The 18,742-nt window shown below is 40.2% G+C and overlaps 1 protein-coding gene across 4 annotated transcripts in view; it reads left to right on the forward strand.

The window, feature by feature from the left end:
- LOC126195042 (probable ATP-dependent RNA helicase spindle-E) overlaps nt 1-18,742 on the forward strand; it is a 276,948-nt gene that overhangs the window by 58,153 nt on the left and 200,053 nt on the right. For all 4 annotated transcript variants that reach the window (XM_049933486.1, XM_049933487.1, XM_049933488.1 and 1 more), the window contains exons 7-10: nt 4,988-5,175; nt 5,368-5,519; nt 5,640-5,806; nt 6,842-7,009. In XM_049933486.1, the coding sequence (XP_049789443.1) occupies nt 4,988-5,175; nt 5,368-5,519; nt 5,640-5,806; nt 6,842-7,009 (675 nt within the window). The remainder of the gene's footprint in view (nt 1-4,987; nt 5,176-5,367; nt 5,520-5,639; nt 5,807-6,841; nt 7,010-18,742) is intronic.

Genomic DNA, 18,742 nt, shown 5'->3' on the forward strand with positions numbered 1-18,742 from the left:
AATAAAGATGTATGTTATAATCATTATTATGATAGACACTGTTTACACTTACTGAGTAATATTGTTGTGTAAGTCTTCAATTTGCTCTCATTTAGACTACAATATCAGGCATTTCACATGAACCATAACATTACACTACACAATAATGTCAAAATAAAAGCACACAAGAAATAGGATTTGTTTCACACCAATTACAGTAAGAAAGCCGTACATATGGAAATTAATGCAAAAGGTGGCAATGTACAGGTGAAGCATTATGACATCAAAGAATATACAATATAAGGAATTATTTAGCCTACAGCTATTGTGACATTGTTGTGAGTCTGGCCTTACAGCGAGAGACTATGGTCGTGTGTGAGAGTTGCATTTGTGTGTGTGTTCTGATGAAAGCCTGTTTGGCTGAAAGCTTTGCTTGACAGTCTTTTTCTTGTGCCTATCTGCGACAGCATCTCCGCTACATGGTGAGTAGCAACTTCCTTTTTATAATATTGTCATTATTCCATCTTGGATTTTCAATTTTCGTGTAATTTAACATCACAAGATTCCAAATAAAAATGCTGAGACATGAAGGTTATTGTTCGTTCCTTGCCACGGCTGGATATGAATTCACTGCCTGCAAGACTTAGCTCAGTCTGTTGCACAACAAGTGCTCTGTAATAGAAAGGCAGGGCGGATTTTTGAAGCATATTGTTATTTCAGCTGATAGTGATATATTTTCTATTTTTGTAAATTTTGTGTCTTGGCTGGTTTTGATACTATAAGCCGCAGATGCAGAAGTAATTTCAGATGTGCTAAAGGTAGAGTGTTGAGACGCTTCCTGTCCATGTTGTTTCTTAATGACCTAGCAGTAAATATTAAGAGCAAAGTCAGACTTTTTGCAGATGATACAGTTATCTATGAAGAAGTAATATCTGAAAAAAGTAGCACAAATATTCTGTCAGACGTTGAAAAGATTTGGAAGTGGTGCAGATATTTGCAACTTGCCTTAAGCATTCAGAGTGTAAAATTGTGCACTTCACAAAATAAAAAAAAGTAGTGTCCTATAAATAAAATATCGATGACTCACTACTGGAATCAGTCAACTCGTATGAATATGAAAAGAAGTGTCACAGTAGGATCAGTTATAGGTAAAGCATGCAGCAGGCTTTGGTTAATTCGTAGGTAACTGCAAAATTTCAATTAGTTGAAAAGGAGTTTGCTTACAAAACATTTTCACTACCAGTCCTAGAAAATTCCTTGTGTGTGGGACACGTACCAAGTAGGACAATCAGAGAATTTTGTATGTTTATAAAAATCAAACAATGGAAAATCCAGGATGGAATCTAACAACATTATGAGAAGGAAAGTTGCTACTCATCATATAGCAGAGATGCTGAGTCGCAGATAGGTACAACAAAAAGATTCTCACAGTTAAAGCTTTTGGCCATTAAGGCCTTTGTCAACACCACACACACACACACACACACACACACACACACACACACACACACACGCAACTCTCACACACGACTGCAGTCTCAGGCAACTGAAACCATACTGGGAGCAACAGCACCAGTACATGATGGGAGTGGTGACTGGGTGGGGGTAAGGAGGAGGCTAGGGTGGGGAGGGGGAGGGATAGTATGGTGAGGGTGGCAGACAGTGAAGTGCTGCAGGTTAGACGGAGGGAAGGGGAGTGGTGGGGGGAGGGGGGGGAAGTAGCGGAAAATGAGAGAAATAAAAAGACTGGATGTGGTGGTGGAATGATGGTTGTTTAGTGCTCGAATGGGAACAGGGAAGGGGCTGGATGGGTGAGGACAGTGACTAACGAAGGTTGAGGCCAGGAGGTTATAGGAATGTAGGATGTACTGCAGGGAAAGTTCCCACCTGTGCAGTTCAGAAAAGCTGGTGTTGGTGGGAAGGATCCATATGGCACAGGCTCTGAAGCAGTCATTGAAATGAAGGATACCATGTTTGGCAGTGTGTTCAGCAACAGGGTGGTCCACTTATTTCTTGGCCACAGTTTGTCAGTGGCCATTCTTGCAGACAGACAGCTTGTTGGTCATCATGCCTACACAGAATGCAGCACAGTGGCTTGTAGACCACGTGAGTGGTTTCACAGGTAGCCCTGCCTTTGATAGGAGAGGTGATCTTAGTAAATGGACGGGAGTAGGTGGTGGTGGGAGGATGTATGGGACAGGTCTTGCACCTAGGACTATTACAGGCGTGTGAGCCATGAGGTAAGGGATTGGGAGCAGTGGTTGTGTAAGGATGGGCGAGTATATTGTGTAGGTTCAGTGGACAGTGGAATACCACTTTGGGAGGGGCGGTAAGGATAGTGGACAGGACATTTCTCAAGTGTCACAGAAGTGCTGAAAAACTGGAGCTGCAGACGATTGATGGTAGATGTCAACTATCCAACGAAAACATACTTGCAAAGTTGTAGCAGTCATTGTTAAATGAAGACTCTAGGAATATTCCACAGCTCCCTAGTTACCTCTCCCGTAGAAACCTTGAATATGAACTTCAGCTAGGTATTCAGAGCACTTGTTCATCCTGCACTCCTTTTACAAATGTGATGGGAAGAAGTCTTAACTTGTGGTACTGTGGGAAATACTCTCTGCTACACATTTCGTAATGATTTGCAGAGTATTTATTGAGATGTAGAATATTTTACTGAATACAGTGGAGCCAAGGGATATGAGTATCCTGTATGAAATTACGATAATAATTACAGTAAATAGTGGAATAATTTCCGACAGTTAGTTGTTTGACTGGTAGGGTATTTGAAATATGAATGAATAAGAAGCACAGTTTTTCAGTCTAAAGACTTTGTTTGAACCTTGGTGGAATCAAATGTCTGTAGTGGTGTGAGACTGTTACCAATATATTAAAACTGTCTACTGTAGCAAGTATGAGGTATGATAAAAAATAACAGGAACTTTTTAATTTCGTGGGCTATATTACATTCAATATTCAAAATTGTTTTTGTATCTTGTTGGTATACATTTTCTGCTGTTTAAAATATTTAGTTTATTACTCATAGTCTAAAAGGTTAAACATATTTTCAAGTGCTTGACAATTTTTTTTCTTTGGAAAAAGATAGATCGAAGAATTTGCATTAAATTTTTCTTGAAAAATGGAATAACGTACAGCACCACGTTTGAAATTATGACTGTGGCTTTTGGAGAATGTGCTATGAGTAAGACAAAAGTTTATGAATTGTATAAACGTTTCCAAGAGGGTCAAGATGATGTTGAAGCCAACAGTCGCCCTGGACACCCTAGCACTTCAATTACTGATGACAGTGTGGAAGAAATAAAGAAAATGGTTCTGGAAAATTGCTGAATCACCATCAGAGGTTGCTGATGAAGTCCTCGTATCCTTTAGCTCAGGTCTTGGGCATGAAATGTGTTTATTCCAAAAGTGTTGAATTTCGGGGGGGAAAAAAAAAAGACGATGTTACAAAAACATCATTCAGAAATTGCCGAATGAAGTCGACAGTGATCCAGATCTTCTAAAGAGGGTTGTAACAGATGATGAAACACTGGTATGTATGACATCAAAACCAAGTGACAATTGTCCCAATGGAACCTCCCTGAAGAGCTAAGATCGAAAAAAGTTCTACAAGTTCTACGATATGTGAAGGTTCTTCTCAGTTACCATGGGATAGTACATAATGAGTTCTTGCCTTATGGTCATACAGTTAATAAGGAATACTGATTGGAAGTTATGTGCTGTTTGCATGAAGCAGTTCGAAGGATATGACCAGAATTGTGGCAGAATCACTCATGGAAATTGCGCCATGGTAATGCTACTGCTCACACCTCAATACTTGCTTATGATTTTTTGACAGAAATCAAAACCTTTATGTTGCCTCAACCACTATATCTACCAGGCACGACCTCTTGTGACTCCTTTCTATTGGTGTGGCTGAAGAGAACCATGATGAGATAAAAACAGAATCAGTGAAGGAGCTGAGTGCCATGGTGAAAAATAAGTGTCAGAAGTGCTTCCTGGAAAAAGTGCTGGCAGAAGTGTATTATATCAAAGAGAGATTACTTTGAAGGGGACAAAAATTGATGTTCATGAATAAATAAGAATTCTTTAAGGAAAACAAAAATTCTCATTACTTTATCATCACACCTCGTATGTCATTGAAATTCCTTGCTGCATTATAAGTTTACAAGTGCCCATGAGAATTCCATGTATTGTTTAATGAAAGTCTGTACCTAGGATAAAATACTTAGGAGTCAGTGGACATTTTCCTTAGATGATATCAATGCTCTAAGAGTTTATTTCCTGTCCGCTACATGGCATTTAATTGAATAACTTAAATTTGTTACACATTATGATTTAATTTGTTCATTATTAGTGTCTGACATTTGCGGTCCTGTCCCAATACCAACTAATAATATTCAGATAAATGTTAAATTATTGACAGAGAACAATAAAGTTCTGCAATAGTAAAGATGTTCCCACAGTTTATTTGGCTGTTGCAGATGTTTGGTATATGTTTTTAAAAATGTAGGGTTTAAACTGAACTTTTCTTGTACCTAGCACATACCTACATACCAGGAAAGCCACTTTACTATTGATGACTTAAGTTGGCAAATTATGTACTCATGAAAAATATTGCCTTTTGAATTAAAGGTGCTTGCTGTCAATAAGAACATGTTTGCAGATAAACTGAAATCATTTTTGTGTGACAACCCATCCTACAGCATAAGTGAATTCTCTCTCTCTCTCTCTCTCTCTCTCTGTGTGTGTGTGTGTGTGTGTGTGTGTGTGTGTGTGTGTTGTGTTGTGTTGTGTTGTGTGGAAAAGGAGGGGGGGGGGGCGGAGCTGCACATTCCACATCATTGCAAGATGTTGTGAAATGATCCATGGAATGTGAAAATAACTAATTAACTGGTAATTTACATATCTGTTATATGTTTCATTGTATTTAGAATACGTACTTTTTGACAAGGGATCAAACATGTGAAAAAAATGTGTTTTAAAAAAGCTTCCAGAAGTGAGAAAAGACGAGCCTTGTATAACAGAAGAAGGCTATAATGTGGCAACCCGCCTTATTAAAGAATTTGATCGGCTTGAAGTACAAGGAAACAATACATCAAAAGGTGCTGTCTTGGTATTTTTACCAGGGATTGTGGAAATAGAAAAACTTTATATACTTTTGGACAACTTCTCAAAGTAAGTTACCTTTGATTGTATTCTATTCCAGCTTTATTTCATTTAAATATCTATAGGAAGTCTGATGTTTTCTTGCCATAGCATTTTGCTGTAAAGACGATTTAGAGGAAGTCATAGCTTTCAATAAAAATGCTGATTGATAATCATTTTAACAACTTTTTTAAATTATTAAAAATCATGTGAACATTACAGGAATTACAAGTGGTGGGTGAAACCACTCCATTCAACAATCACAACTGATGAACAGGAAATGGTATTTCAGCGACCTCCCCCAGGTTACAGAAAAATAATCCTTTCCACAAATATTGCAGAGAGCTCTGTAACAGTTTCAGACATTGTATACGGTCAGTACTAAATTGTATTTATGCCAAATTACATGTTTAGGAGCTACTGAATTCCTCTCTTAGTGAACTGCCCCATTTGTTCATACTCATATAGTGTTTTCCTTTACATTCTGTTTTCAGTGATTGACTTCTGTTTGACCAAAGAACTTTTTTGTGATCCCGATACAAACTATTCGAGTTTGCAGCTGACATGGGCAGCTAAGACAAACTGTATTCAGCGTGCTGGTCGCTCTGGTCGAGTAGCTGATGGCCGAGTGTACAGACTTGTCCCAAGAGAATTTTACGATGTGAGTATCTTCACTGTTGGAGTTTTGGCAACTAATGTTTTAGTGTACTGAGAAGGATTGCAAATGGACTGAGAGAAACACAATAAACTGAATCTTAATTCTTAAAATCTCATGTTCATTATTTGGAAGATAGTACGCGAGTGGAGTGGAGAGGAAAAGAATTGGGGTGGTATTTTATTCTGAATGTCTCAGATTCAGTAGTTAATGTACTTTTAGTATGATTGTCTAATGAGTATGCCAAGTATCACTAAAATGTATAGTTTTATTCACAATGTCTTTGAAGAATGATTGAAAATGAGTATGGAAATGCCATTGAACTTTATTTATTTGAGTTTTATATCTTGTGGACAAGATTGCTATTCTTGTTTTTGTTTGAAGGCAGATTCTCTGCTCTGAGGAAGGGAAACGTTTTGGTCTGTTATTGGAGTGTGTCCTTTTTGGTAACAAATGCATGCACGTGTTGGCATGCATCATTTACTGAAGCTGTATCAATGTCTCTGCACAGTTAAACAATTAACTTGCATATAGTTTTCTGCTGCTTACACCTACATTAGACAGAGACTCATAGAAGAACAGACTTTTACTTTTAGACATAAATTACTGGATGCAACAGAGTAAGGAAGAAGTTGTTTCTGGATCAGTAATGGGACTAACTTATTGAGAAGATTTTCTTCATAGGTGTTAACTAATTACAGAGACAAAGAGGTAATGTTGAAATAAATTTGTTGTTATATAAGTGCCACCCTTTACTGTTTATAGGTGCATACTAGAATTCTGTATACCATTTTGTCTACACTTGCCCTAAATAATCAATTTTCCTTTTTGTCTATGATATCAAGATGATATCTGGTTTTAAAAGATGGTTATTCATAATCAATGTTAGAATAATTGTTAAGATTATCAACAATTCCTATGGTACTTACGTGGACAACTGTATTATCTGCCTCTTTATGGAACAAAAAGCACCCCTTCCCCCTGCTCCACACATGTGCTCTTCTGGAATGTGTAATTCCATTGTATGCTCTTATTTTGCAGAAATGCCTTGCACAGGAAGGCGTTCCTGAGATACTTCGTTGTCCTCTTGCAAAAACTGTTCTGCATGCAAAACTACTAAATATGGGAGAACCCAAAGCTTTACTTGCACTTGCAATGGACCCACCAGACCTCAGTAATATTGAAAGCACCATCCTGTTACTCAAGGAGGTAGGCTGATCACACTCGTATTTTACTTGTTTATTTATAAATATATTAATTGTTTAATATTTAATATATGTTTTTGAGTGTTTTCAGGTCAAACTGTCCAGGTTGTTTAGTTGTGTAGCTAAGTAACTTTGTGCACACTATGTCATATGCATTACGGAAGAGATCGGTATTCATTGACAAATGTTCAAAGGGTAGAAAAGCAGCTGTTTTTTGATAATTAGCCTTTTGACTTGCATAATCATGGCATGGGCTTCAAGACCAATGTAAGGAGTGACAACAAATGAATAGGATTAGCTTATGGGCTTGAAAGATAAGGTACTTCCATCAAATATCGAACACCCATACCACATGCCATACATAAATAAATAGGCTAAATTCTTCATTACTAACCCTTTATTTGGGTTCCACTGACTGCCAGTGTTTGTAATGACTGCCAGAGTGAGCAGCCATTGGTCAGTCTGGTATACACATACATCTGTTTTTATTTTACCACAGAGAGATAAATATGCAAAATAGGGAAACGACGAAAGGCATTAGTAACATATTTTGTTTAATATATCTAATATTATATTAAAGCCCTATTCATATACGACATACAGTTGTATGTTGCTTAAAAGAACTATGGTCAACCAAGTTTAATACATCCTGAAAGTAAACACATAACAGAATTAGTTCACAGACAGTACCCAAATGAAAGATCACACTATATGGGTGACACTGATTGCAACATTGAAATAAATGCAGTATTATATGCGGCTGGTTTAACAAAAAGTTGCATGTGTTGACAGAGAATTGCCATTTTTGTCAGAGGAGATATGGATATAATCAACAGTTTTGCAATGCAAGTCCCACACCAGTAAAGGTTTAGTCACATATTGTTCATTTATCTGTGGTCTGATTATATTGGATAACATATTGTTGTTTATTTGTGGTCTGATTATCTTGGATAACGTATAAAATTAATCTTTCACTCTGCAGTGGACCATGCACTATTTTGAAACTCCCTGACAGATTGATCTGTATGATTTATCAGGTATTTACACTGGAATATTTAACCTGAAACTTGTGTTTTGTGGGCATTGCTGTGGATAGAGTTAAACCATTTGTTACATACAGGGTGACAGTTATTGTACTATGTGATATAAAATCATCATAACTTCTGAACGGTTTGCGTTAGGCTGTTCAAACTGCACGATTGGCCGCAGGGCATGTTAGGAACTATACTCCATTCATCATAAAAATAAACCTGATGTAAAGAAACACAAACACAATGATTGGTCAGCAGCCGTAGCTCTCATACTCTGGTGTTGTTACACTCTTCCATTTTGGAAACATCCCCCAGGCTGCGGCTAAGCCATGTCTCTGCAGTATCCTTTCTTCCAGGAGTGCTAGTTCTGTAAGATTCGCAGGAGAGCTTCTGTGGAGTTTGGAAGGTAGGAGACGAAGTACTGGCGGAAGTAAAGCAGCGAGGACAGGGTGTGAGTTGTGCTTGGGTAGGTCAGATGGTAGAGCACTTGCCTGCGAAAGGCAAAGGTCCCGAGTTCGAGTCTTGGTCCGGCACACAGTTTTAATCGACTTTCTCAGGATAGTTTACATTTATCTTCAATAGTCTTCCAGTTCACTTTCCTTAGCATCTCTGTGACATTCTCCCATGGATTAAATAAACGTGTGACCATTCATGCTGCCCTTCTCTGAATATGTTCAATATCCCCTGTTAGTCCTATTTGGTTTGGGTTCCACACACTTGAGCAATATTCTGGTACAGGTTGCACAAGTGATTTTTAAGCAGTCTCCTATGTAGATTGATTGCACTTCTCCACTATTCTACCAATAAACCAAAGTCCACCACATGCTTTACCTGTGACTGAACCTATGCGATCATTCCATTTCGTACCTCTACAGTGTGTTACATTCAGGTATTTGTATGAGTTGGCTGATTCCAATGGTGACTCATTGATATTATAGTCATAGAATAGATTTTTTTCAGTTTGTGAAGCGCACAGTTTTACATTTCTGGACATTAGCAAGTTGCCAATCTCTGCACCATGTTGAAATCTTATCATGATCTGACTGACTTTCAGACAGTACTTCATTATAGATAACTGCTTCATCTACAAAAAGCCTGATTTTTTTTATTAGTATTGTTCGCAAGACCATTAATATACACCATGAATAGCAAGGGTCCCAACACACTTTCCTGAGGCATACTCGAAATTACTTCTACATCAGACAGCGACTCTCCATCCAAGATAACATGCTATGTCCTCCCTACCAAAAAGTCCTCAATCCAGTCACAAATTTCACTTGATACCTTGTACTTTTGACAATAAGTATACATGCGGTACTGAGGCAAATGCTTTTTGGAAATCAAGAAATACTGAATCTACCTGATTGCTTTGATCCAAAGCTTTCAGCATGTCATGTGAAAAAAGTGAGAGTTGGGTTTCACATGATCGATGTTTTCGAAATCCATGCTGTTTGGCATTGAGGAGATCATTCTGTTGAAGATATCTAATTATTTTTGACCTCAGAGTCTACAACAAATCAGTGTCAAGGATATTGGACGGTAGTTTTGCGAATCACTTCTACTATCCTTATTGTAGACAAGTGTGACCTATGGCTTTTTCCAAGAACTGGGCACAGTTTTTTGTTTGAGGGATCTTCAACAAACTATAGTTAGAAGAGGTGCTAACTCAGCTGCAAATTCAATGTATAATCTGACAGGGATTCCTTGGGGCCAGGACCTCTGTTCAGTTTTAATGATTTTGTCTGTTTCTCGACATAACTGACACTAATAATTATTCATCTTTTTAGTGGTATGAGGATTTTACTCAAGCAGTTCTCCTGGGTTTTACTTTCTGAAGGAGCATATGAAAATGGAGTTAACCATTTCAGCTTTAGCTTTGGTACCCTCAATTTTAGGTCCCGTCTCATTCACTAGGGACTGGCCACTAACTTTGGTGCCACTAACAGCTTTTACATATGACCAGAATTTCTATTGGTTCTGTGAAAGATCACTTGACACTATTCTTCTACAGCAGTCATTGAAGGCATCACCCATTGCTCTCTTAACACCCAAACACGTTTCATTCAGCATCTCTATGTCTATAGCCCTACACTTTGTTTTACACCTGTTATGCAGTAATTTCAGTTTCTTTAGAAGTTTCCTTACAGACACTGTATACCATTGATGAGATCTTTGTGATTTGGACTGAGGATGAGGACACTCTTTGCTTCACCCGATCGTCCTCAACCCAACAAGCCACCTTTATCGTTGTTGGCCTCCACCTCAAAGATGGCTACACCACTACCTCTGTCCATATCAAACCTACCTAATACTAGCAATACCTCCACTTCAATGGCTGTCAACCATTCCATACCAAAAAGTCCTTTCCACACATCATGGTCACCCATGGTCCTTGCATCTGCAGTGACAAGTAGTCCCCCTCCAAATATACTAAGGGTTTCACTGAGGTTCTCACAGACCAAAATTACCCTCTCAACCTTGTACAGAAACAGACTTCCTATGCCTTGTCTCTCCAGTCACCTACCACCTTCCACATTCCCACCGTCCGGCCTCAAAGGAGCACACCCACCATCACCTATTCTAGTCCGATCACAGGCATCAACTATCCCATCAAAGGTAGGGCTATCTGTGAAAGCAGTTATCTAGTCTACAAAATAATCTGCAACCAATGTGTTGCTTCCTATGTGGACATAAACTAAAACTAAACTTCCCTGCACAGGCCATGAAGGCCAAACGGTACCGACCGGCCACCGTGTTATCCTCAGCCCATAGGCATCACTGGATGCGGATATGGAGGGGCATGTGGTCAGCACACCGCTCTCCCAGCCATATGTCAGTTGCCAAGACCGGAGCCACTACTTCTCAATCAAGTAGCTCCTCAGTTTGCCTTAAAAAGGCTCAGTGCACCCCGCTTGTCAACAGTGCCCGGCAGACCGGATGGTCACCCATCCAAGTGCTAGCCCAGCCCGACAGCGCTTAACTTTGGTGATCTGACGGGAACCGGTGTTACCACTGCCACTGCGGCAATGACGTTGGCCCTGTGTGGACATGACACAACAAAATGTGCCCAACGGACAACGGGATCACCCAGTTGCCGAGCATGCTGCTAAACACAACGCACTTCACTACAGTGACTGCCTCACAGCCTGCACCATCTGGAGCCTCCCTACCAACACCAGCTTTGATTAAGTGATTGAGTCCATGCATAATACTGTGACCGATAGGTGTGCAGATGGCAGGGCATGCATGGGGAGTATGGTAGTGGTGGGGACTGCAGGCAGGAACTGTAGGGCAAATGCCAAGCACTGGAGGGGAAGTGTCATCGTAAACTGAAGTCGACACTCTCATTTTCTTTTCTTCTCTTTTCTGTAATTAATATTGAGCCGGGTGTCTCCAAACCCAAACTTGCATGGTGACCACTCAAAAAGATCTGTTACCTCTGCTTTGGTTAGTATCTAAAAGGAATTCCACTGAAAATGCAGAGATTTAATTTTGCCTGGCATGTTAACCTTCTTAACTTTCAGAGAAGTGTCACAAGTGGCGAATTTTGAGTAAAACTACAGATTTCTCTTGTTGCCATGTTAAAATTTGCTTCTTTTGCCAAAACGCAACAGAGTTTATGCAGTATCACCTCACAAACATGTTGTGCAGATACAGTTGTGAAAAAATTCTGAAACAATGGTTTATTAAGTGAGTTACTGAGGAAAAGTAATCTCAGTATCTTATGAAAAAGCACATCCTCAGTACAAAATAAATGTGTAATGTCTTCACATATGTTGTTCCAAAACCCATAGCATGTCTCATTTCACTAGCTATTGATTGTCCTAGCATTTTTCATTTCACTAGCTTTTTAATTGTCCTTACAAATTGCATTTTTTCATCCCAAAGTTGTGTAGCTAGTGAAATAGCATGGTAGATGATGAAGTTTTGCATAAACCATACAGAAAAATACTCTGTTCTTTGTATGCTACCATTTGCCAAAATCTCATTTCGATATCTCAAACCGTTTATGAAATATGAGGAATGTTGTAAGTATTTCACTCTGGCTTTATCACTGGTGTGGTGTGGTCTTAGGTGAGTTTGCTCTGTCAGATCAATTTTCTCAAGATTGGTTGACAAATAGAGACCTCCACACAAGTCTAAAGAAAAATTCAATATGTTAGCTAAATTTTGTACATGGCAACATAATATGTAATGTGCAGCAAACGCAAAATCATAACAATCTCTATTTTTCATTGCAAACTTTTTTTTTTAATTTCTTACTTCCACATAAATATCATAACAACTATGACCATTAATGATATGATTGGGCACATCATAATGAACCTGACATATGAAGCTTCAAGTAAAGCAAAAATGATTTTTTTTTTACTGGATAATTTCTGTAAAATAATTTGAGAAAAATTGCAGGGTACGCGCCTCAATTCTGTCATCACTAACCAGCTGAAAGATGGCATACAGTGTCGGCCTCCCCTTCTAAACAAACGAGTGAACTCACGCAGCACTTCGGATGAACATATTGGTCACTGCACATTAGCCACTGTATCCTGCTTGTACTCTACTTCCTACATTCCTTTAACCCCGTCCACAAGGCCTCAACCGTTTCTAGTCCCTGTCTTTCGTGTAGCTATCCCCTTCCCTACTCCCACTCCAGCACTACACAGCCTTCTATTCCAGCAATGCACCCACAAGACTTTTTCCCCTCCCCTACTTGTCTTCTTTTCCACTCTCTTTCTCCTCCCCCTCAAACGTCCTGACTAGACACAGCAGCCTTTACTGTCACCACCATGTCCCTGCATGCTTCCATAAGCAGCATTATACACTCTTCCACCCCTATCTTGCTTTCTCAGCACTCCCAACCAACCCATGCCTCATCCTTATCCGCATCACCCAAATTGAATTGCTGCTCCCATCAGGTTCAGTTAGAACTCAGTCTGGTTGCAGCATCCAGGGATAGTGATCCTGTGTGTGTGTGTGTGTGTGTGTGTGTGTGTGTGTGTGTGTGTGTGTGTGTGCGTGCGTGTGTGCGTGTGCGTGTGTTGTGCTTATGTGAAATTGTATAAGTTTTCCTTGTTAGAAGAAGGTCTTTTGGCAGAAAGCTCAAATGTATAGCAGTCTTTTTGTTGAGCCTGTCTGCGGCACAATGTCTCCTCCCTATTGCGTGTAGCAGTATCCTTTCTATAGTGTTGTATGAGCTTAAATTTTTTAAAGTTCTACCCGACGAGCTCAAAGCTGACAAGGGTAGCTTGGGGCTGGTATGTCATTTGGAATGTCAACAGGACTTACCACCAATGTTACAGACACCGGACCACCAGTTGAGCATTGCTACACAACATCTGAGAAGGGAAAGCAGAAATGCAGATGCCACAGTGCTACATAATGAGGTAGTGTGACGTAACGCTTGGTAACTTCAGTGCCAGAGTGACACTGCAATAGTCAAATGTTGTGAAAAGACCAGAGCTCAGTGACCCAGAATAGTTATTGAAATACCACAGTGAGGCAAGGAGCACTGACAAGACTGATAAACGAGGGTAAATCTGATCTTACATCCAGAGCCAGCGCGTCGTAGGTGCAAGCTCAACTCCGTAAACAATAAGGATTTTGGAGCTCAAAGACACATTCATTCGTACTGCCATTCTATCCATGTCTTAGAATCTGAGAGAATGACAGTCTCTTGAGTTTTAGCGAAACGATGACAAGCTGATTTGACGATGGTCTGCCTGCTACCTGCTTGCTGAATTCAACACCGCAACACAGGCACATACCACAGCCATAGCCTGCCATTGCTGCCTATCAGGACATCACGGATGAGGAGGAGACTGGTGGGTGGCCAGCCCTCCTTCACTGAGGGTCAGTTGTGGATAATCTGCTTGCAGTCATTGTCACATTGACCAGACCTGGCATGTTTGCACAGCCCCCTGGCCAAATTGTGTACATCTACTGCAATCTTGGTCGATCCATGGTGGGTGACCAGGGCCTCATCTTCAGGACAACTGACAATCTGCACCACAGTCAGCTGTCCTGGCCTGGGCATGTGACAGGTTGTCTATGAGAATGCTGAGGGCTGAGCCGCCTGAACCCCAGAATGTATGCGGGCGACGCCTTCCTGTTGCCATACCGCCACCAGTACAGGTGGTGTCTGTGGCTCACTGACCTGCAGTGGTGATGTCCAGACTTGCTGACGAGACATCACCACGTCTTTGTGGCCTATGTTTATGCACTGCCACCGACTGAGGTGCTGAGAGTATGTAACTCTGTAAGCACAACCTCAGGAATAAATATTATTGCAAATACTGCTGTGTCACTCACTGATGCCTCCAGGTTTATATTGGACCACTCGCCCACACGTACAGCCATGCAATGCGGCCCCAGATCTCCAGGTCACAACGTTGGTGTCAGAATTGGCTGTCACCTCGGGTCTTTGGTGACAGTGGAGCCATGTGCACAGCATCGACTATCTTCTAGCAATATTAGCACAATGTAATGTGTTGAGTGAACATTTTCTTTGTTGGTGACCTTTTTATTGTATATGTGCGTCTGTTTTGGCCATGTCAACTCACAGATACATCAGTAGCACCCTTAAGGTGTCATTTGTTAAACCACAGGAGCCTATGGATTTGTCATTATTTGAAGGGAATGTTAGAGGAATACATTTAACTCCAGCTCAGTGTAAGTTTTGTAATCTGTCGGGGCTTGAAGTGCTATGTACCAAGACTGTGCCAGTCACCTGTAGGTGACAGGATAGTTTTGAGTCCTGTTGGGCACTGATATGCTGAAAGGATTACCGTATTTACTCGAATCTAAGCCGCACTTTTTTTCCGGTTTTTGTAATCCAAAAAACCGCCTGCGGCTTAGAATCGAGTGCAAAGTAAGCGGAAGTTCTGAAAAATGATGGTAGGTGCCGCCACAACTAATTTCTGCCGTCGAATATATGTAGCGCTACACAGGCATGCTTTGCAGGCACAAAGATAAATTCTGATGCCAAAACCTCTGCGTCAGTAAATAAATTAAAAAAAAAAAAAAAAGTGGAAGACGAGCTTTTTTTCTCCGCCTTGAGTTTCGACCACTGCATTTTCATACATTATCCAAAGAAGTAAATACAAATTCCGTATTGTTCATCTACGAACGTAGCAGCATTTCAATGTACTACGAAAATCCGACTGGCAAGACTGTTTGGGATGTTTGTCAATATGGCCAACTCTACATTATGAATTTTTTCCTACCTGTGAGAAGAGATGGATGCTACTAGAAACTTTTATGAAATGTGAATCACATGCAGTAGTCTCTTCGCCATAAGAATAACATGAATATAAACATTTTGCCATGTTTCTTTCATGTTTGCTGCTATCTCATTTAAATCCTGTCTGCTAATAAACTACGAAACTAGAGTGAGACAAGAGCAAACGCGGAGGAATATACATATCATGTCATGTTTGTATTCGTATTATTCTTTTGCCAAATAGTGATACAGTCAGAAATGAAGCACGGTAATTGACTAGATTTTTAAATCTAAGATGATTCTAATTTCTGTGCAGAATGTAATGTACTAAAGAAGCGTCTCCAAAGATTTTCAAACGGAGAAAAATTTTCGCTTAACTCTCGTTCAGAACATCTTCTGTCATACGCAGTCTATTATTTGGTTCTTGTTGATTATTATCAAAGAAAGCAGCAGTGTAAGTAACAACAAATAGCAGTGTCTTGCCATTGTTTCACTAATGAGACGATTCCTCTTTTTTTTGTAAGTGGCGGTAGCGCGCACGAAAGCAAGCCATGCCGCGAGCGGCGACAGGGCGTAAACACTCGTTGTCACAATGCGACAAACAATGCAAGACACAGTACAGTAATGCATTTTCAGCTTAGAGTGACATAAACACCTATAACAAAGAGAACGGCATTTATCAGATCAAAGAAAAATAAGCAATCAATTCAAACCAGACGAACCAAGTGAAAAAGGAAGGGTACCCAAACTACTGTAGCTGTATCGTCATTCATTCGACCTAAATTGTGTCTCATATTACAATGCACCTATTTTGTTTCAATTTGGAGGTGCGGCCTAAAACTTTTCTCTCCCCTTGAATTTCGAGTCTCAAATTTCAGGTGCGGCTTAGATTTGGGAAAATTTTTTTTCCTTGATTTCGAGTCTCATTTTTCAGGTGTGGCTTAGATTCGAGTAAATATAGTAGTGCATAATTATTGTTTATGTGTTGGGAGTGCGGTTTCTCTAGTGTTAGTTGTTGTTTTAAATGACAGTGGCAGATTGTGCAAGATGCCAGAGACGTGTTCTGCTACTATGGGTGAGACTGTTACTGCTTTTGTGGAGCATTTACAGGTATTAGCAGGCTTGAATTCCCAGAAATAGCTGAACAAAGAGGAGTTACGTAGGCAGGTTGAGGGTTTACAAGCTGTGGTTCAGCATTTGCAATCAGGGTCTGAGGAAGCTACAGCAGTGTTGTGTGAACCCCCCTCCCTTTTCTCTTATTCCATTGTCAGTAACCTTAATAGTGCCTTCTTCTGGCAAATCGACAGAGGACATAACTGCATTCATTGGCAATATTAATGCTATTGCCGCAGTGAGTGGTTCATCAGATGAGGTTTCTCTCTGTGTGGCTGATTTTCAATTGACAGATAAACGTATGTGTTGTACCATGAATTTTCCAGTAAGGCAGAGGCATTTCAGCAGTTAGCTGACAGCTTATGACAGCATTATCAGAAGCAAAATAGCACAAGTTTCTTCTGAGAAAAATTGAGTTTTTTAACATAGAAGCATAAGAAATCAGTGGAAACCTCAGATGGGATCTGAAGGACGAATGCAGATATATACCAACTGATGCAAAACACACAAGCAAATAATGCCTTGCTGTGGGAAAGCAAAAATATTGCTTTGGGTGTTTATCTGTGTGATATCCTCACCTAGATGTCACGTAGGGTAATGATGGTAAATCCTTGGGGGTAGGCTGTGCTGCTTAGGGTCACTAAGCATTGACAAGAGCTCGACATTGCGTCAAGAATACATATGGACTACCATGTTTTTGTTTGCAGAAATAAAGTGTTATAGATGTAGGTGTAAAGATCACATACAGAAGCAGTGTCAGCAACCTGAATGCTATAAGTGTGGCAAAGTTGGACACGAAGCACAGGATTTTGGGTAGCAAACAATGTCAACAAAGCAACTGTTCAATGCAAATGAGAGTGCTTCAACTGTATGAAGGAATTTCCAATAGGATGTGACATGGCCCAAGTAAATGCACAAATAGAATGTTGCTTGGCAGGCTTTGTGAGAGGCCAGGAACATAAATTTCTGGTGAACAGAGGTGCGCATATGTCAGGCATCAGCGTGGTTCTTGTAGATAGGAGGAGTCTTGGGTCCCCACATTACATATTTATTGGAGTGGGTGATAATCATGTAGAGTCATTCGGTATGAAGTTGCTCACGTTTGGTATTGTAACTATAAATTTTCATGAAGATATGGAAGTGTTACCAGACGTGGGTGGAGGGTATTTAGCAACTCTTGGGCTACAGTTTCTCAACAGGCATCAAGCCAAAATTGATCTTTCGCAGTATATAGAACAACAGAGTGGGACTTTGTCTCTGTTGGGTGATATAGCTGCAATTAAGGCGGTGTTGAAAGACACATTCCTAATGAAAGTGTTGTTGAATAAACTGTAGACACATATGCTGAATATAGGTTCCCACAAAAAGTACCAGCAGGTAGGGGGAAGTTAGTGCAGGTTTCTGTTGATACTGATTTACTATGTGAAACATTATATTCACTGACAGAAAATGAAGAACTACATGAAATGTATTGTTTTGTGCTCACAAGTGTATCATGCATAAGTAATATTAAGGTGAATTTAAGGTTCCTGTAAACCTGGATTACTTCAGCGTGGACGTGGTTAGTCTGTCAAAGGGCTTAATGATTGTCACATTAAACATATTATCTGAAGAAAATATTGGTAGGTCATATGATGACCAGAGCCGCAAGCAAAGTGTCAATGCAGCAGCATTACATGAAAAGTGCATCACATGAGAGGCAGTAATTGGCAGCCACTGGAAGCTTTGCTGCTACAGTTTATGAATTAATCTAACACAAAGGGTTCTCTACCGGCAGTATCTGTTATCCAGCATCGTGTACCTGTAGGTAATAGCTCACTGGTTCACAGAAAGCACTACTGCATAGTTAAGCATCTCCAATCCATGATGTAGGAGTTTATGGATCAGCAGTTAGTGGAAGGTATAGAGTACAGTGACAGCCCAAGGGAGGGGGGCAAATGTTATCAGCTTTCCAAGAAAGTCATCAGATGGCACTAACAAGGGAACCTCCCCATCGCACCCCCCTCAGATTTAGTTATAAGTTGGCACAGGAATAGGCCTTGAAAAACTGAACACAGATCAATCGAGAAAACAGGAAGAAGTTGTGTGGAACTATGAAAAAAATAAGCAAAATATACAAACTGAGTAGTCCATGCGCAAGGTAGGCAACATCAAGGAGAGCGTTGGCTTACGAGCGCTGTGGTCCCGTGGTTAGCGTGAGCAGCTGTGGAACGACAGGTCCTTGGTTCAAATCTTCTCTCGGGTGAAAATTTTAATTTTCAGATAATTATCAAAGTTCAGGCACTCACACATAATCAACTTCGCTCACCAAAATTCCAGGACATGTTCAGATTTGCTTGGACATATACAGAATTTGATGGTCTACGCACGGAAA

The sequence above is a fragment of the Schistocerca nitens genome, chromosome 7 (assembly GCF_023898315.1).
Source record: "Schistocerca nitens isolate TAMUIC-IGC-003100 chromosome 7, iqSchNite1.1, whole genome shotgun sequence".
NCBI classification, from domain to species: Eukaryota; Metazoa; Arthropoda; class Insecta; order Orthoptera; family Acrididae; genus Schistocerca; species Schistocerca nitens.